Genomic DNA, 21032 nt, shown 5'->3' on the forward strand with positions numbered 1-21032 from the left:
TTCCTGCATATTCTTCCCATGACTGTCCTTAGTCCTATTATTCTGAGCTGGGAAGTATTCTCATTCCAAGTGTTGATGATGGCACCCTTATGTCTTGAAGGTTAGTTTTTAGCAAGGCCCACCTTCAGCACTTAGCACACACACTCTCCTGCGGGTTGGAAGGCAGAGGCCGACAAAGGCAGGCATGCTCAGTTCAGCTTGTTGGATTCAGGGAATCCTCTAAAAATCACCTCTAGGTGTTAAGCCTGCGTTTAGGTGGGGGCACAGAGGATGGGCATAAGAAACAACCATGCTGCTTTGTGTCTGGCAAGAAAGAATCAAGACACCCTTTGAACACTTTTCAAGGTGAGCCACGGAGTGATTTTTTTTTAGCCGGGTTCAAAGCAGCTTTAAAAATATCCCTGCTGTGGTGCAAACCCTGAAGGTGTTGTCTTTTTATATAGCTACAGATATTTGTATACTTAGAAGCCTCGGAAATAGCAAACTCGGCTGGGATCGTGAGGCACCTACGTCAAACCTGGCACACAATTTTAGTATAGTTTAGTTTGATCTGAAATGTGCAAGAGTACCAGCTGAGTGTCCTCACAGGAGGGTGCGTTGAGGGGGTGGTCAGGAAGCCTGGAAGGGAAAAGATGGGACCTGAGAGCTTCCTGGGAATGAGAGTGAACTGAGAAAAACAGCCACCAAAAACCTTGGCTGGACCACTTTGAGGTAAATCAGAAGTCTCAAGACCACCCCCCCTACCCCCGTTCACTCAGGGAGGTAAGGTAAACTTGGCTTCTGCCCTGCTGTTAAAAATAAATAAATAAATAAATAAATAAATAAATAAATAAATAAATAAACAAACAAACCAATACAGCCCCCCTCATATTTTCCACAGCAAGCCTGTAATAGGCAACTGCCAAAAGGGACCCTTTGGCCTTGTGACCACATTAGGTCCAGACTGTCACAGGCTGAGCATCAGCAATGCAGAGGGGGAAAAAAATGGGGCAAAAGAGACAGACGTAAAGGGAGCCAGCCACTTTGAGAAAAAAAAAAAACATGAGCGGGGGAGAGAAAACTTGAAAACAAGTCTTTTCAAGTCTATTTCTGTGTGTTCAACTCTGTCTTCTCTGTCTCTTTCTTTGAAGTTCAGGGCTTGGCAGGCAGCTTCGAAAGCCAAAGGTCACCTGAGCTCCTGGACCCCACGCACATCGATTGTTTCTTTTGAAAGCCCAGACTGGAATGAAGCAGACAGGACTTCCTCGTTCTAAGAAGGCTTTGCCAGAACCGAGGTGGTGCCATGGGTCACCCCAAGCACCTCTCTTTTTCTTGAGCCACCCATCGGCAAACCAGTTGTTTCCACTTCCACATCATTGCAGCCCACTTCCCCCTCCAGCCTTCATTCCCTGAGTCCTACCAAGGCTCCCCACAGGAGCAATTTAGCCCCTTGGTATGTCCCCTTCTTCCTTTACCTCTCCGTCATCCTAGCACCTCCAGGGATGGATAAATTAGGTCATATTAATCCTTTCTTGGGTGGATGGGCTGGTACAGGGCCTGACAGCTGCCTGCAGGACTCTACCTGATGCCTCAGCACCCTGTTCCCTCCCATCTCCTTGCTCTGCTCCATCCAGGCTAGCTCCTTCCTGTTTCTTGATAACACTGTGCAACCTTTCACTCTGGACCTCGACACGACTGGCCTGTTCTGGGCAAAGCTCTCCCCTCAGAAGCCAGAGGATCACTGTCTCACTTCCTTCTGATATCTGTCCCTGGCTCGCCCTGGCTTCCCCTAGCAGCCCCTCTCTAGCACTTCCTATCCCTAGCACTTCCTATCCCTAGCACTTCCTATCCCTAGCACTTCCTATCCCTAGCACTTCCTATCTCTAGCACTTCCTATCCCTAGCACTTCCTATCTCTAGCACTTCCTATCCCTAGCACTTCCTATCCCTAGCTTATTTCCATTACCATTATTGCTATTGTTTATATATTGTTTTCTACTGATGGAAAAGCTGGGTGGGGTGGGGCTTTTTACCATTGTTCCTTCTTGTCTCTGTCTCTGCACCCAGTAGAGCTCAATAAACCTTGTGCTCATCATCTGGGGACAAGCAGATACGCTTAGACTTCCTTCCTACTGGCCATAACTTAAGTTCGGTCCTCTCCTTCCAAGGTTATGGCTGCGGTGGAACTGAGAGAATCTCCCAACCTGAGAACTTTCTAGTGATACATAGGAGGTAACTGGGATGTAGTGAGTACTTTTGGTCCAGGGATAAAAGGCATTTGTTTCCCCATTTGGTGAATTTCCAGGGTCCGTCCAAAAGTCTTTGGGCTGGAGGAGGAGATTTAGGGAGTGTTGTGAAGACCCAGAGAGAGAAGGCTGGGTCCTGCTCCTCCCTCATTGCTCTCATAGCACTTGCGCCAGTCAGTCCTGGCCACATACCCATTTTCACCACTAGAGGGCAGACTTCTCTGAGAAGAGGTCTTGTCCCAGCCATCTTCTATCCCTCAGCAATGCCAGGCTTGTGGGATGGAGAGATGGCTCAGCCGTCAAAAGCAACAATACCATCATCAGGTGCACATTGCAATGAAATGAATGTGTGTGTGCTTGTGTGGTGTGTGCATGTGCATGTATGAGTGGGTGTGTGTGTGTGCATGTGTGAGCATATACACACAGACACGCATTGTGTGTGTGAGCTCAGGGAATAAAAATGAAAAGGTCCTTCGGCAAGAGACTACCTAGCACAGGATGATGAAATGGGTCATTCTGCAAACTCTGTGAAACAGTCATTTTTCAGTAGGGACTGGCTTGATTTTTATTCTTTAAAGAAAATCATTTGATACTTGTTAAAATTCAAAGATAATAATTTTATCTTAAAACATAGGATTTTTATTCATCCCTAAGTCGGTTTTTGAAATACAGTCTCTAAATTATTTTTCTCATTCTGAGAATCATCATGTAAACCATTTATGCCACATTGATGTTAAGGAGATTAAATTATTATCGTAACTGACTTTAGTCAATTGTGAATGAACATCATAGTAGAAGTGATGAACATGATTCAATTGCCATTACATTCATAGGTAATGCTCATATGAGTGTATCTGTAATGAGTGAGAATGCATAGGACTGTCCAGTGTGAATTTATTATGTCATATGTGCGCACGTGCATGTATACGCCCACGTGTGCATGCATGCGTGTCTGTGGGCTAGTTACCTCATCATGGGGAAAATGAGCCCACTTTTGTAAACACACTGAGATATTGCCAACATTTTACAAGTTGGTATTTGAATACTGACATTTTTGTTCTTAATGTTTCCAGTGTACAGACTTTTCTCTCACAGACTTTGTATCATCTTCAATCTTCAGTCTTTGCCTCTTGTCTCAAGCTCAAGGTCATAATGCCATCCTTTTGGGGCCTTCAGTTCCTGCAGGCACTGACCTCTCACTTTCCCCTTGCAGGTACCCCACTGACTATGCTGGTGCCCCTGGCTAACCTCCAGGGTACCTGCCCTTGGTTATTTTTTTTGCCTCCTTATAACCTGATTTCTCTGTAGCATTTGGTTTCCTTTACCCTATCCTCAAAATCATCCCCTCTAGAGACCTCTTCAAATGTCAGCAACCCTCAGAGCTCCTCCTGGTCCCCCTTCCCCATTCTCTCTTCTCCCCAGAAGAGCCAACTGCATGCTACTTGAACGTCCACAAATCCCAAGCCCCAGACCCTGTTATCTGAAAGACTGACACTTCCACTCAGGTGTATCTCTGACAAACTGAAATGCTCCAAACATCGTGCATCATCCTGTCTCTTGGGAGTGTGCAAGCCATTGATGACATCTACACTATCATCTCCTGCCTCCTGGGGATATCGCCCCCACTCCCCTTCCCCCTCCAGGTCTAACACCCCACCAATGCCAAGACCTTTTGACTCTACCTTTGAATCTTTCGTGCTAAGCCCCCTTGGCTGTTGTTACCTCTAGCATCTTCGCTGGATTCCAGTTTCCATACTGCCTCTTGAACCTCCATTCATCTTCCACATGGCTCCCAATGCTCCACACTAAGTATTTTCTCTTATTCTGCCAGATTTCACGCTAGGCATCTTAGCTTCCAGGGTTCTCTCTCTTCTATGACAGCACACTGCTATCTGCCCCCTGATCCCCTCCCTAGCTAGCATTTGGTTATCAAGCACATGACTGCTGTATCTGCTCCCCAATGCTGGAGCAAGCCTAGCCTTGGGGGTTTGTGGCTATAGCACCATTACTATAAACAACAGAAAAGGGGCTGGTGGAGGAGGAGCTTGGATTGTTGTATCAAACTTAATTCTTTAATATTTTAAGAGGGAAAGCCCAGCTGGATGTGGTGGCACATGCCTTTAATCCCAGCACTCGGGAGGCAGAGGCAGGCAGATCTCTGTAAACTTGAGGCCAGCCTGGTCTACAAAGCGAGTCCAGGACAGCCAAGGCTACACAAAGAAACCCTGTCTTGAAAAACCAAAAACGAAAAGAAAAAAAAAAGAAAAAGAGGGAAAACCTAGAGGCCCATGTCAGAAGCCTCAGGGAGCTGCCGAAGTTCACACTTTTGGTAGATATCCAAAGTTTATCAGCAGCAATAAATTACGTTGTCATCTCTGAAAACATCTCTAATGCAATCTAGAGGAAATTTGAAGTTCACAAGCTAAACGGCTTGTAGCAGGTCTTTCCCGCAATGTTTCAGAAGTAGGGTGCCCAGCGGGGCCTGTCAGGGAGCTTGCTCTGTTTTAGGCACCTTACTCTGTGAACATTTCCAGCTCTCAGGCACAGAGGACTCAATGAAGTCTGTTTCTTGGATTTGGGCTTTTGAGCTAGGTGAGCCTATAAAGGAAGCTTTACATCTTTCTTGGTTTCCACCCTGAGTCCTTGGAGAACGCTAAGAAAGTAACGGATAAAGAGACACCGTAGGCGGCGCATCCAGAGGCTCACCAGCATTTAATCCAAGCATTTCCTAAGAGGTGGTGATGTCTTGTCCTGGGCAGCTCTTTAAGACTTGGACCTGGAGTGTGCCTCTGCATACTGGTTATAAAAACCCAGAAACTAACACCAGCCCCTTTCTGCTGATGAAGCAGCATATTACGCAGAGCTTTATCTTGATGTAAAGTAAAAGATGTTAGATCTGCTAAAGCTTAATTTGCAGTAGTAACTATTTTGTGCCTTTTTTGGGGGGGTATAATTTGTGGTCACATGGATTTCCTGTGTATAGGAACTGGTACTTAATTTGAATTCCTAGTTTTTCCTGTTTTTTTTTTTTTTTTTTTTTTTTTTTTTTTTTTTTTTAAACTCCTTTCTGTTCTTCATTTCCCTCTACTCTACACTGTAGTCTAGTACCTGCAAATCTTTCTGTTCTTCATTCCCCTCTACTCTACACTGTAGTCTAGTACCTGCAAATCTTTTGGATTTGCAGCAGCAGAAATGGCAGCCCAGGCCAGGACTCCTTAACTCAAGGCATCCACTCTACACTGTAGTCTAGTACCTGCAAATCTTTTGGGTTTGTGGCAGCAGAAATGCCAGCACAGGCCAGGACTCCTTAACTCAAGGCATAGAAGCCAAGACTGAAATGAGAAAATTCACTTCTTAGCGTTAATCATAAGAGATTAATCATGCTTAAGTGAGCATGACTGCTTTCTTTGGCAACGGATTTTTCCTTAATTCCTTCCCTCCTTCCTTCCTTCTTTCCTTTCTCTCATTTATTTATGAGCACAGGTGTTTTGCCTGCATGTCTGTCTATATACGGTGTGTGTGTGTGTGTGTGTGTGTGTGTGTGTGTGTGTGTGTGTGTTGCCCCTTGAAGTAAGAAAAGGGAATCAGGTCCCCTGGGATGAGAGTTACAGATGGTAGTGAGCCACCAAGAGATGTGAGTACTCAGGTCCTCTGGAAGAGCAGCCAGTGCTCTGAACTAAGGAGCCATCTCCCTAGCCCCTCTTTCTCTCTTTCCAAAGAGACAGAAAGACAGAGCTCTTTGTGTATTGGGGGGATAATTAATTTAGAATCACAGTATTCTGGTTTGACTGATGAAGGCGAGACATCTAACATTGTGAGTTCTAGGGATGTCAGAAACAGACAGGGTGAAGCATCTACAATTTGCCTTCTGCTGCCATTTAACACCTTCTACATATGCAGTGTGGCAAAAATCAGCCTGAGCTTGCCAAGTCTGATCTTTCTGCTTTTACTGCTGACAGTTTAGATCAGGAAAATAAGATGCAATGCATTTGAGCAGCAGATGTATTCTCATAGGAAGAACTCCCTGGTCCCAGTCTTCAGTAAGATGGCAGCTTTGTCTGCAGGGCTGAAGCTGGTCTCTGACAGACCCGGTGCCCAATACTAGCTGCTTAGCTTGGTTATACACATTTAAGATCCAGGCCCAGGGAGACACTTGCCAGAATACATCCTTGAAGAAGTCATGATGAATTCAGACATTTATTTTCTGGACAAAGCCCAGCCTTCCAGAAAGCATCTGTTTAAGTGCTCAGACTTTCCCTCACCATGGAAGGTTGGACTGGATGGATTTAACCATGAACTGGAATGATGAAACGTAACACAGTACTGGAAATGGTGTCTGCACATGGGCTCCTGCCTTGGTCACTATCTGGTAGAGAGGGCAATGGTGCCTGTGCACAGTGGGGCTCCTGTCTTGGTCACTATCTGGTAGAGAGGGCAATGGTGCCTGTGCACAGTGGGGCTCCTGCCCTGGTCACTAGGTGGTAGAGAGGGCAATGGTGCCTATGCACAGTGGGGCTCCAGTGATGTCTGCACACAGTGGGGTTCCCACCTCTCTCACCAGAATGTAGAGAGAGCAATGGTGCCTGTGCACAGTGGGGATCCAATCTCTCTCACTAGTATGTAGAGACGTAGCCCACAATGTGCTTCCCAGACATACTTTGAGGGTGTCAGGGGTCTGGAACAGAGCTAAAGAATGAGATAATCCTATGTAGGAGGAATAGCCTTGTCACTTAACTTTGAGGGCAACCACTTCAACCATAGCTGTATCCTGGCTTTAACTCAACTCTACTAAAAACCCAGGTCTCTAAAACAAGCAGTTAGGTGGTAGATCCATTAAAACATCTATCTGCTTTGCAATGGAGTCAGGAAACATCTGGCTTCAAAGGGCTTATTTAAATCTTGCCTTGCTATCCCAGGCACTGCAAATAGGCACGTAAGTCAGTGAGCTACTACGGAGGGTACTTTAGAAATGTCTTTCAGAAGGTGAGATATGTATGTATACTCTCTGGCCTGACGATTCTGATTTTGGATATTTGTATTATGTATATGCACCTACACCAGAGGTTCTCAACCTGTAGGTTGTGACCCCACTGTCAGAGTATGGAAATTATAGGGTAGAAAGGACACTTCGTGCTCTTTCCTTATGGAGTGTCTCTCTTGGACTTTTGTGTGCATGTAATATTTTTATAAAAAAATAGCTTTAATGAATAAATTAGCTTGTGATTACCATTTCTACTCTGGTGAAAGTTTACATTAGTAGTAAGAAGGGAATATACCACTTTCTATTCTTTCAAGGTCTAGTAGCTGGTCTACTATTTGTGAACTGGACCAAACACTATTTAAGATTTTTTAACCTTAGGTGTGTGAGCTAGGAGGCACCCAGCTGCTGTGAGTGGCAAGCCATTGAGTGGTGTCTTATTTTCTAAGGGTCGGTCATGGATACGAGTGAGGGGTTTTGGGTGTCCATCATCTTAACATTCTTCTCCAGAGAAGGGGGTGTGTACCTTTCTAAGCAAGGTCACCCTGACATTGGATATGTCTGAGGAAAAAGGCTTTCCTAGGCTGGGCTGAATTTTCTCTTTGAAATGAAGAAGGTTGATTTCTTTTCCTAGTCATGAAGCTACCACCAGCTGGCCGCCAAGGGACTTGAAGTTCTCCCTTCTGACAAGACAGACACTGCTTTCCCATGACAGATGGCCCATGGATTTATTCCAAGAAAGAGCTGAGAACCGTTAGGCTGTTCCTAGGGATAAGCAACATCCTTTCATCCCAGTAGGATGTCTGGATCACCCACCAGCATCTGGACCTGTATCCTCAGATGGCTTTGGATGTTCCTAACCTGATGCGACCTCTTGGTCCTGAAGGCAGCAAACTTCCACTGTGTCCTTGACTTCTTTCTGCAAGCTTCATTTCTTTTATTCCAACTCAAACACTGTATCCAGAAGCCCCTCTTGTAGCCTTTGAAATAACCTTTCCACTCCTTCCTTGCTGTTAGAACATCTCCCTCAACCTGTAACTCCACCACCTCTATACCCCAAATCCCTACCTAGCTGTCCCTTCAGTTTCCCTGATTTTAAAGCTTTCTATCAAGTTTTTATCTATTACTCCTGCTATCAATGTACCACAGTAATATGGCAGCACTGCACAGGAGAGCCCCATCATCCTTAGCCCCTTAGTGCTACAACAACCCATACATTTCAAGCCATGTTTCCTCTCTCTTAGCTGTGTATCCCTACACTTCCTTAAATCTGGTCTCTAGACCCCATCACTATGACCCCTCACCACCTTGCAAACTGACCTTTCCAGCACAGTGATTCCCTGTTCTCACCGTCCACTCATTGCTACTCTCATCTGACAGCTGCCACCTTTGGAATGTGATCTTCCCTTGCTTTTTGGGACATCTTCCTCACCCAGTGGCCTTCCTACTTGGGCCTTCTCTTCTTTGCAGAGTCACAACTTTGGAGTCACCAAAAGCTCAGTCGGCTGCCATCTTTCCCACCAACAAGTCACTTACTAACATCCAGTTGTGTAACTTTTAAGAATATATGTATGACTTGTAAATTTACATATATGGCTTTATCTGACAGCACTCCCAAGCCCAGCCTTTTATAAAATCCTCCTCAGTATCTCTGCTTGGTTGTTTCCCAGAGTTGCCATGAGCACACATGGCTTGCCTCTATCTCAATCTTCCTTACCCACGCCTAGGTATCTGAGAGTGAGATTTCCCTGTTATGGGACTTCAAGTTGCCTGTCAATGTCTCTTCTGTTTTCACTGCCTAATGATTTTCTACCTAATTATTAGGGGCAGTAACTTATCACATTTATTTGTTTTTTTTTTTCAACTGCATTTCCAGTCTGCCTTCAAAGTAGTCATGTGACAAGGCTTGCCTGTGTAATGCTAGGTTCATAGTTAGGGACAGCAGTAGAGGAGGATTCAACTTTCAAAGATGTATTGACTTTCAGGGAAAGTTCCTTGAAATCAAAAGAAAACATCTGGGGGAGTGGAACTGTGGATACCTGAGGGTGTGAAGTGAGGCTATGACATAATTTTGACCTTTTTACCTTCTGGGACTGTGGATGTAAGCTTGGGGCTTCAGCAGCAGACATTTTGGGCCATGAGGGAACCCTTAAGGCACTTTAGGGTGCTGAAGCAGCAAGGTACGTGGGATGAGCCTGGGTTTCGAATTACTGTAGGGCTAGTACATATTCTGGGTCCTATTTGAGAGAGAAATGAACTTCCACCCGATTAAGACATTGCTAATTTGGATTTTCTGATATTTATTACTGAACCAGCCCTATCTGATAATAGCAGTGTATATGATGCAGTCATATATATTTAAGCAGTAATTAAAATACTCAGGAAAGGCAACAGATAACCCAAGGGCTTGTTTCATTGCTATGGTTTTTCTTGGGCAATGGAAAGCACTGGTGATCCCAGCTGTCTTTGAAGGAGAAGTGTTAGCTCACAGCAGCTAAGAACACTGGGTGGCTGAAGGACTATGAGTGGTTGGTGCTTTTGTTTCCCTGAAACAATTGAAAAAAAATCTAGCCACATATCTAGTTTAGGACCCCATGATTCACACAACATATCAACAGCTTCTTAGGTAAAGAGGCTCTTGGTTGCCATGAAGCAGGCTTTTAATTCTATTAAGGAAAGGTATTCATAATTTTTGTTCTCACTACCACAACTTCTTCTATCTTTTACTTATACAAATGAACACTGACCAGATCTTTTGGTGAAATCTTCTCTTCTGCAAATGGCTTTGTTAAGTGACAATGGCTTCAGGACAACATGGTGCAGGCAGTTTTGGCCACACAGCACAGCTTTCAATAATGTCTGTCAAGGTAACTGTCCAGCTACCTACCTGTCTCTATAAAAATGATGCTCTCCAAAGAGCAAAAATGATTACTCATGCCTATTGCTTTTGCTTTATTTATTAAATATGTATTTATTTATTATGTATACAGGGTTCTGCCTATATGTACATATGCAGGCCAGAATAGGGCACCAGATCTCATTCTAGATGGGAATTGAAATCAGGACCTATGGAAGAGCAGCCAGTGCTCTTAACCTCTGAGCCATCTCTCCAGCCCTGCGTTTGCTTTAAATGTATTATATAAACTAGGGCTGGCAAGAGTAGGCCAGCACTCTGTGACTGAGTGCTTGCCTAGTATGTTTGAGACATTGGGTTCAGCTATATTGGGCCCCAAAATATGTTGAGATAACTTTTTTCTTTTGTACATTTGGGTTTTTTGTGTGGGGGGGGCTTGTGCCATGGTGCCTATCTAGAGATAAGAGGGCAATTTGTGGGAATAGGTTCTCTCTTTCCAACATGTAGGTCCTGGGGACTGACTCAAGATATCAGACTGGGCAGCAAGTGCCTTTATCTGCTGAGCCATCTCATCGTCCTTGAGCAACTTTATACATTTGCTTTTAGAGCAATGTTAAGAAAAGAAGTTATGGTCAATTTATTGAGAATTCTCCAATGTGAGAATGATATGAAATCTGGGTATATGCAAATGAGGAGTAAACTATGGATTACTCACTTTAAAGATTTGAAGTTGCTCTTCCATGAATATGGGGTGTTATTTTCTGAGGAGACAAGGAGGTGGTGACTTCCCTGTCCCCGCCCCCTTTGTGTGCGAGTGAATCTGAGGTCATGGAAAACACAACAATTAGGGGCATTCAGCTGAATTTCCACAAATGTCTTGTTCTAAAAGCAAATACAGTCCTTGGGGGGGGGGGGAAGCAAAGTTCACTAACCTCTTATGTCTGTAAAATAATTCCTATGGAATTATTGTTAAGGGGACACACTGGTTAGACACTCATGGGAACAGGAGTGTAACTACAGAGGCAGTGTTTGACTGGAGCTTCTGGGACTCTGTCTGCTGTAGGTTCCCAGGGCTGAGAGACAGACCCCACTGCCCTATAATATCTTACAGCCTTCATCTCTCATGTGCCCCCGCCCCAGGCAGAAGTTCTTAAGAAGGTTCTTTGATAGCCACAGCTCCCAACCCTACCCTACCACTTCATGTATCCTCATGTTGATGAACAGATGGCTTGAGCTGTTGCACCTGTTGGGGCACTTTGTTAAAGAGACGAAGAAGCCAAGGCAGCGGTAGGCGAGAACTTGAATGGCAGTGCTCCCCTGAGGCACCTGCACAAGGCAGGGCTCTGGTGCAGGTTGTACTGAGTTCAGGACCCACATCTGCATTTAATGTCTCTTCGTTCCCAGATGAATCGCTTTGCTCCTATGGGTCTCAGTGTCTTCAAGTACTAAAAGACTTCATTTTCCCCCACTGTCCTTACAGCCTACCCATGTGATCATGGTGCGCAGGAGATAATGCAAAGTTTACAAAACCCACAGGCCTGCACCCAGGCACCTCACAAATGCTGGAGTGGCATCCCCTTTTACCTTTCTTTCAGCCCCGTCAGCTGGTCTCATCAATCTCCTTTCTGCAGTTTATCCCATATCTACTAGCCTGTTAAGGTTCTCAAAGAGCACCTTCTTCATAAAGGTCCTCTCTCTCCTTTCCCCACTGGGAGACATCTTTTCTACAGGTCCTCTGAGCTCCTGGTGCCTCAGTCATTCTCTGTTATTGCTCTCCCTTGTCTGTGAGTGTCACGTGACCAAGCTGCCTGCTCTTCCTTCTCGTTCCCTCAGAGTACCCAGTAGGATGCCCAGCACAAGTAGGTGCTCAAAAATCCTGTGTAGGGACAGCTCTGTGTGTTCAAACGTCCCTATTCCGTTCTTCTCTGGAGATGAGATGCCATGAGTAATGCATCTTTCCATCTGATCCAATTAAGGAGGACAAAAAAGATTTGCTGCAAGTAGCTATCTTACTTCATGCGCAGAGAATCCTGTAAGTAGTTATAATGACTCATCACATGAGCCAACATAATAAAGCCTTGCTAGTCATAGTGCTAAAACTGTATAAGTGCTTAAATGGAGTGGAGTATTTCCCAAAGGTGGTGAACCCACAGTTATTGCCCCAAACAGCTCCGTCTTTATTACACTCCCTTAAATTGTACAGCACGGAGGCTCTTAAATCACAGTTATGATTCTTATTTTAAAGCGAGATGTGACAAGCCCCTGGGAATGTCCATTGTCAGGTCTGAGGGATCCAAGCCGACGTTGGGTCTCTTTGATAGAATCGAAGAATTAGGTTTAAGCCAAGTTTGGCTTGTCCTGACAAACAGTGTGGTCTGGGAGGGCTGAACCTCTGTTCCACAGTATCCTTTATGCTGGTACCTCAAAGGGATGGCTAGGTGTTGGAAAGATCTGTCTCTTTTAGAGGTTTTCACTCCAGATGAAGGGTTGGCCTCAGGTAACACTTCCAGGGTGGTCCCACAAGAGGATCCACGTAAGAAAGATTTCTCTGATCAAAGAATCCTGAGAACCCTGTATACCCGAGGCCTCTGCATGATGCACAGCCAAGGACCAAGAGTCACCTGGTAAAGAGGTCTAAGTCAAAAGTCTCTTTGTGCTTCTTTCCCGGATGTGGAAATATACCTAGTAACACCACAGGACACTGTATCACGGACTACTGCCTTAGTTATTATTTGCTTATCATAACGGGAACAGATGTTTAGCTCAGAATAAGACGGTGGGAAACACATGAGGAGAGGGAAAGTCAAAGTGATAAAGATGTTCAAGGTGATCCACGAGGCCACCAAAACACAAGCAGTCAAGCTTCCTAACCTGAGGACCATTAGGATGGTCCAGACAACAGATAGACTTGTGTTTTCCTCCTCCAAATCCCAATCCTTTGCAAGTGATACCATCAGACTGCAAGGGCCGCTACTGTATGCCCATGTGATCTTATCTGGGGCAGCAGGGAAAGAGGAAGGAGACTGCACAACAACATTCGCTCGGATGGTTGTACAAAGAGGAAAGAAAGAAACAGCAAGAGAGAAAGGGACACAGAAGTGACAAGGAGACACGGAAGAGTTGGGGCTGGCAGGCCACGGGCAGGGTGTTGTTAAGGACATAGTGGCCATTGGTGAGAGGCCAGTAGAAGTTAATAAACCCTCTCCCCAGAGCTAGGCGGCATGCTGGGGGCTGTTCAGTGTAGAGAGGGCTCTTTCTGTCCTCTCATAGAAGGGCGCTTGTCCTTAGAAGCAGCCTCTCACTGACCAAGGATCTGCTTTTTTCGCTGGCTGTTGACAGGACTCTTCCTGGGATCTTCTTAGTGGCCAGATGACTTAACCACACTCCAGTGGTTAACCAGAAACCCAGGACGGCAATGGCGAAGGGCCCAGGTATGTACAGAAGCCGGAACCGGGAGGGCCTGAGAAGGCTTTCCTCTTATGAAGGACTGTCAGATGGTCCACTTTGTGCATGCGAAGCAACTAGGAGATCTTTAGCAAACTGAGGCAGCTAAGAAATACTGGAAGCTGAATGCAAGATATGCAACACGTTTGGGAATTTATTGTGTTGAAGGACATTCTAGTACCTTCTGTTTGCTTGCTAGTATCAGAGAAGGAACCATGCAAAAACTTCAAATGACTTTTTTGAAAACAAATATTACATATTCCTCAAAATGTGGAGATATGTGTGGAATATCAGCCAGGATGGGAAGATAACTCCCTTTATAAGAATTCAAAAAATGTCAAATGCTATTCTAAGTACGATTCTGTTTCAAAATTAAATAATTATGAAAAGTGATTCTGCCTGGGACAAAGTTATTCTTTCTCTGAGATAGGGACTGAATTCATTAGTAAGCGCATTTTAACATAAATACTGACTTAGGAAAGTGTTCAAGTGATTCACCTGACCTCATAGAGTGGGAACCTCATATAAACAACTCTGGTTTCTGGAGTGGTGTCTCTGGCCTATCAGATTAAGGTTCTTGTTTGAGTTGGCAGGGATGGCAGCGCCTGAAGACACAAGCCCACCGTCCTCTGCTTGAGACCTGGGCTTCTGGCTGGTTTAAGGTGTATACACCACTTTAGGTATTTCATTGCTTTTGCACAAACAAATCCATCAGAACTTAGTCCCCCTCTGAAATGCAGGGCATCTCAGGAGAGCGCCGGGGGGCCATGTTTTTGTCTGTTCCTGTGAGTACATGGATGTTGATTTGTGCTTGTATTGCTGACACCATTTCTCTGCGTGTGTTATATAACTGGGATGGCTTCATTGTTTGAATGGAATGACATAATTACCCATGGTATTGCACGTCTCTAATTCCAACTAAACACAATGGCAAAAACTAGACAAAAATGCAGAACTCAAAAAACAACAACAACAACAAAAACCAACAAAAAACAAAACCCATATAATGTTACTGAGATCATGCAATGAAGAAAATAAAGAGGTTAAAAAATGGGCAAGCAACAGACACCATAAATGAAAGAAGGAAAAGCAAAGGCCAATGGCATACAATTCTGAAATCATTCTTACCTTCTTCAGTCATTGTGTCATAATATTTTAGTTTTCCATATGATCCAAGTTCTACAACATCACAGTAAAAGACACAAAGATAAGGAACGAGCAAGAACTTTTGCTTTTACACATTCTCAATTAATCAGATTCAGAGTTATACTGTCAAATTCAGCAACCGTCACTACACGGAGATGTGCAAACATGAGCCATGTGGCAGACGGCTTCACGGCCCGTTTTCAGAATCACTGAAAATATATTAGTCAACTGAGGGTGGCCTGGGCCGTGTGGTACAGACTAGGACACGATAGTTTCACACTCAACAAAACAGAACACTTGGCAAAGGTGCTTCAGCCCAGGCCTTTCCTAAACTCACAGCTTTTGTAGAGGTGACACTCCAGGAGGAAAGGACCGTGCAAGAGCTGCCATTTAGACCCAGGGAACCTTGTAGACACTTGCCATGTTTGGTAGCCCAAAAGTAACTACGTGGCTTTTCAAGCCCCCAACACCTCTTAGAGAATAGGGAGGCTATTTGGACTGACTCTATACAGACAGCCCAGTTTTAACTCTCTTGTCACTGAGGATCTCATATATTAGATGAAACACCGAGTGTTGTGTGTGCAGGATGATGGGCAAGCTGCCACTGGCACTCAGAGCACTGGGAGCATCAGTGAGGCATCTTCCCAGGGATGCCCACCTGGCTGAGCCATGTGAGAGAATAGCATAACCTGAGGACCAGGGCATGGCCTGCTGTAGTGCAAAGAGCAGGGGTAGGGGGACCAGTTTTCGGGCTTCTGAGTGTAGATGAGCCCGGGGATCCATCTGTACTGGAGATCACTGGGAGGCAGGGATGTTGGAGTTAGCTGGGGCGTGGTAACTGGGTTAGGGGAGAGGAGGTAGGAATGTTATTTCTTTCTTCTTTTTGTTTTAATTTTAGTTTAACTAAAGAAACTTAGGTATTTTTTGTTCTTTTCAAAATCCCAGATTATTTTGAGCAATGATGTAAACAGATTAAAAATGTTCTTTTTTCCTTGGTCATAACAACATTCTCCCAGTAAACTTCAGGAAATTAATTAAGACTCAAGAGACACTCTTGTGACTCCACAGAACGTGTCGATGGACTGTTGCCTTGGACAGATGCTGAAAACCTATGTGTGAAGCCACTCATAAATCGCGAGCCTGTGTGAGACAGATGCAGGACCCTGCTTACAGCAGACGGCGAGCATCCTTGCACTGGGCATTTGCACCTTTCCTTCTCTAGATAGCTCTGCCCGCGTGTCTAATTTCATCTAAAGCTATTCTAATACACCAGCAGAAAGCTAGGCCTCTGGGGAGAAAAATCACCCCATCTTTATGTTCCTGTGAATCTCACCTATTCTACCCTTCATTAGAGTCATCACAAAAGACGCGGGTGCTTCAATGAGACGTGTGTGTGTGTGTGTGTGTGTGTGTGTGTGTGTGTGTGTGTGTATGTGTGAGATTTCTGGGTATTGCTTTTAGTAAAATATTTTTTTCTGTTATTTTAAGAACAGTTGGTGTGAGTGTATGCATGTGTATTTACAGAAGAGTAGATCATAAATATTAATTGTATGTTGATGGTGGCTTTATGTAATAGGCATGTGTGTGTATAACCTTGCAGTAAATTGATAAATTCTATCAGCCAACAGATCGTGTTGTTGTTGTTGTTGGTTTTTTTTTTCTTCCTTCCCTTTCTTCTCCCTGGTAAAGCAGAGGAATAAACAGCTGGAATCTTCTATTATCTGCTCAGGAAATAGGATGTGGGTGGTCCTGTGTTTGCAAAGCTGGCTGTCAACCATGTTCTGCACAGTGATGACACATCACTGCGTGTCAATGGATCCATCTTTTCAGAAGGCAGCTCTTTCTGTACGCACACACCTGTTTTCATGTATCGATCCCAGCCTGTGAAACATTTGTTTGTGGCAGATGATATTGTTTTGAACTTTATCTCTAGGGGAACCATGGATAATAAATACAATAGCACTATTTGTCACTCTATGCTGACGCAGAGTCGGAGCTGTTCACTTATTAACAAAGCCTCACACAGCCTTGCACCATGGCAATATCTAGGCTGTCTCTGAGTTGCTTCTTTGAATGATGAATGGCACAGAGGAACAAGAACAGGGCACACTTTATGGAAAAAAAATAAGGCAAACAACGGGGAGTGAGGGCAGTGAAAAGCTGCATAGCAATAGTTTACATGGCCAGTCAAGCAGGAGGAAGGAGTAAGCCAAAGGGAATAGTATCCACTCAAGCAGAAGGGACCACGTTTCCAGGAAAGGATGGAGGACGGAGTCAGCCGACTACAACAGTCTTCGTTGGCAGCCACGGGATGATGAGATGGTCAACTCTGCAGCCACATCCCGAGGGAAGCAGGGCAACATCTCCATGAGCCACACTGCCCTGTTCCCTGATCCTGGGGTCCTGGGTGGTGCAGGACAAGGGAATACAACATGCAAGCGGGACAAACACAGTGGGCATGTGCCAGAGCTCCTCACACAGGCTAGGAATGTCCCATGGAAAGAGGCCTCAGCTCCTGTGTGTCGACAGCCTGTGGTCAGGCCTAACCTGGCTGTAAGGGCCCAGCAGGCATAATGAAACTTACCTGTGCAAGAACTGGACCTCCAAACCACCCACCCCTCAAACCATTGCACCTTCTCAAGACACCTTCAACGTGTTTTCCATCTGTCCATCCTTCCATCCATGCACCCACCCACCCATCTATCTATCTATCATCTGTTTATTTATTTACTTTAGTTTTTTTGAGATGGGGTTTCCCCATGTAGCCCTGGCTGTCCTGGAACTTGCTCTGTAGACCAGGCTAGCCTTGAACCCACAGATCTGCTTGCCTCTGTCTCCAGAGTGTTGCGATTAAAGGTGTGCATAGCTACTACCCTGCTACCTTCAACTTATGTGGATGAGGACGCAACTGAGAGTCTTTTGAGGGAAGGAGCTTGGAAAGCTTAGAAGGTCCCTGCTTAGTTCCAGCTAGCAGCATTCACTGTAGCTCCTGAACAAGAGGCAGCGGGGATTGGAAGAGTGGTGTGTCACCAGGCTGGGAATCACCTGCTGCCTCTTCTTTGAACGGTTTCTCTAAGAACACCATGTGGCCTGGTGTGTACAGGGATGGGGTGTGTATCGCAAACCCATTGGATTGCTTTGGGCATGAGCCTAAATCTGATCAGGGATTCCCTCTTAGCACAGTGCCATACAAACTCACTGAGGTATGCTTTCAATGAGCTTAAAGGCTGACCACTGATGTTGCCCAACACGGGGCTGTGCTGGCTTTTGTGACATCTGCAGAGCTGGGGACTCAGGCGTCCAATTCCTATATATCCAAGGAACTGAACGCTCCACTGTTCCTCCGACTCCCTTGATCCAGGCTTGCCAGCAATCTCTCTAGCTGACTCTAAGGGTCTGGCCTCTGGGTTCTTGTCTATATTTCACACCGAACAAAATCAGAGTACGGGTTTTGTATCCAGTCTTTAAAAAAAGATCTGTGAATAAGAGTTAGCATTTGGGGCTTGTGGCTTCTGCCGTTTTCAAGATGTACATGGGTACAGAGTTTTCCTTCCTCAGCTTTACTTTTGAGGCCTTTGGCATTCTTGACTCCACAGCTCCCATCAAACCCCAGAGATAGGAGCAACAGAAAAAGGACTTCTTATGTTTGAAGATTTAGCTTTTGGGTGTATGAAAGGTTAAGTCAATAGAAGGACTACGGTGTGTTCATTTGATCTGAGTGAAAACTAGAAGTGAAGAAATAAATGTGAACACACATTTATTATTTAGGTGTCATCTCACAGGAAAAAATGATTGGTGCTTTATTCTTTTCAAAGATCTAGCCTCATTTCTGGGTATGAGTTTGACCTTTTTACAACAATCTGAAAATCAAGGCTTTCTTAGTCCTGACTGCAGTTTCTTGGTAAAGCTGGCCAGCACTTATCAAGATAGGTGCATGAATGTTGGCTTGCATGGGAGGGCTGTGGGAAAAAATGGGATTTGAAGTTGGAAGTGTAGTTTTGGACCCAAGATTTGCTGCTTAAGGGACGTGTGACTCTGAGCAAGGCGCTTCCTCTCTCTGTATGCTGATATCCTCAGCTGTAAATGTGATTCCTCTACCTTATAAACAGAGTGGCACTGAAGGGCATGCAGGATGACCCACACAAGGCAGGTATGTGGGTCTGTTATTATTGCAAGCACTGCACAGATGAGACCCCTAGCACGTGGAACAGGGCAGTGAGACAACTTGGTACCTTATCCAAGCTTATAAGACAAATTCGATTTGACCAAGAAGTCTTAAATAGAGATTTGTCGCTCAATAGTGAAGGATATTCATCATGCCGGGGCCAATATTAAAAAACATCTCTTCAGCCGGGTGTGGTGGCACACACCTTTAATCCGAGCACTCAGGAGACAGAGGAAGGCGGATCTTTGTGAGTTCAAGGCCAGCCTGGTCTACAAAACGAGTCCAGGACAGCCAAGGCTACACAGAGAGACCCTGTCTTGAAAAACCAAAAACCAAAACCAAACAAACAAAAAAATCCAAACCAAAACAACAAAAACAACCAAAAAAAAAAAAAAAAAAAAAAAACCAAACCAAACCAAAACTGTCTCTTCATTAATTCTTGCATACCTGCTCTCAGATTTAAGGAAAATCAAAACACAGACCAAAAGGAGGGAGAGGATGTGACATGGGTCCTTCTTCAGCGGCTGTCATGTGCACATAGGAGCCCAGACATTTCCCCTTTGAGTTTCTGGCTAACTTGTCTTATGTTGGGAGCAAAGACTCTATCTCCCTTTAAATGTCTAAGACAGAAAACCCACATCCTCACACCACATGCTCATCTCTCCTCACATTTACTAGATAAAAATATTCAAATGCACGTCTCCCCAGAGACAGTGACATTCAGGATGCTGTGGTGTGTTGTTTTTTTGAACTTGGTAAAACCCGAGGTTTTCAACTGTGGCTATTACTACATTGCTATAGAGAGTAAGAGGCCTTCCGAGTGACACTGGACAGTTTAAAGACAGGCTGTACTAGTTATGAGCTGGGTTCCCCTCCCCTGTGACTCTGTTATCTGAGCTGGTGGCACAGGGAGAGGTGATTACTTGTCAGGAGGGTTTTCATAGGATCAGATGAGCTGGTCTGTAAAGCACTTTGGATGGCTGAGTTACAAGCACCTTTAGCAATTGCTCTTCCTCCACTGTCTGCTGAAGGTCTACTAACAATCTATGGAATTTGGCTTAGTGCAAAGTAGCGAAGTCCCGTCCAAAGGCTCCATGGGTAGCAATTCTTGAGTACTTTGAGACGTGCAAATGAAAAACAAATTACCAATATTTCTTCCCCTATACACAGAACCTGGTAAATAAAGGAAGTTTTGAGAAACTTCCAGAAACATGTCTGCAGCGTGTTAATTTAGCCTCAGAATGACAGTATTTTTGTCTATTCTAGAAATCTGAGAACTTCCTTTAACTATGGAGTAAATGTTTGCATTGAAGATTTTATTTATTTGTTACTTTGGGTTTTAAAGACAGTGTGACTCCTGCTGCCCAAGCTGGTCTCAAACATGCGACTAAGTAGCTGAGCTCAGCCTGGAACTTTCTAGCGTCTACCTACCCAAATGCTGAGATTAGGGGCATGCATCCAACATCCAGTGAGAATGTTTCTACATGACAGGATGAAGGCTGATGATCTGTAATTTCCTATCATACCCAGCGTGCACACTTGTCAGAGATCTCCTGACCGTTTTGTGGGATGCTTGGAATAAGTTGGTTACTATTACCTTTTTTTTAATGTCTCCATATTTGAAACTTTTTTTTCATACTAAATGTAAGTTCTTAGCTGAAAGATGCTTTCTAATGCAGCTTTTTTTTTTGGTTGAATTTTTCCTCAAAAACCAATTTGTATCAACCACCAAAATTGACGGCTTTCTTAAAAGGTTTTCTCTGGCCATTATTCATTTGTATCAAATGTTCCTGGGCAACAGAAGCAAAAAAATTTTTTTTAATTAGAGAAAAAGAAAACAAAACTCAAACCATTTAAGAGATGGAGGTTAAACGAGGAAACGACCACGCATCCCACTTCCCACTCATGTGAGATGGGAAGGAACATTTTAACCTTCACATTCAGAAGCTCTCAACGTTTTCAAACTCCTGACTCATCACAGAAGCTCCCCGTGGCCTTCTGTGGGAGACTGACATTCGAGACGATCTTCTCTAAGCGGCTCTTCAACACACACACGGTACACAGGTGCCTGGGGGCGGGGGCAGCTGAACTCAACATGTGGCACACATACGCCATACATGAGGTGTTAGCAGAGATGGCTCTTACCCCATGGAGTTCTTTCCTCACCCAAATCTCCTAACCCTATGATGAAAGGTGCTTCTTTTTGTCCTGTGAGATTAAA

The 21032-nt window shown here is 44.6% G+C and overlaps 1 protein-coding gene across 2 annotated transcripts in view; it reads right to left on the bottom strand.

Moving 5' to 3' along the window:
- Nucleotides 1-21032, bottom strand: part of Slc24a2 (solute carrier family 24 member 2) — a 237510-nt gene that overhangs the window by 41256 nt on the left and 175222 nt on the right. Inside the window, exon 5 of one of the 2 annotated variants that reach the window (XM_051164026.1) lies at nt 14629-14679. The exons of the other annotated variant lie outside the window; for it this stretch is intronic. Within the exon in view, the coding sequence (XP_051019983.1) occupies nt 14629-14679 (51 nt within the window). The remainder of the gene's footprint in view (nt 1-14628; nt 14680-21032) is intronic. 2 annotated transcript variants of the gene reach the window in all.

This window comes from Acomys russatus, chromosome 2 (genome assembly GCF_903995435.1).
Source record: "Acomys russatus chromosome 2, mAcoRus1.1, whole genome shotgun sequence".
Classification (NCBI taxonomy): Eukaryota; Metazoa; Chordata; class Mammalia; order Rodentia; family Muridae; genus Acomys; species Acomys russatus.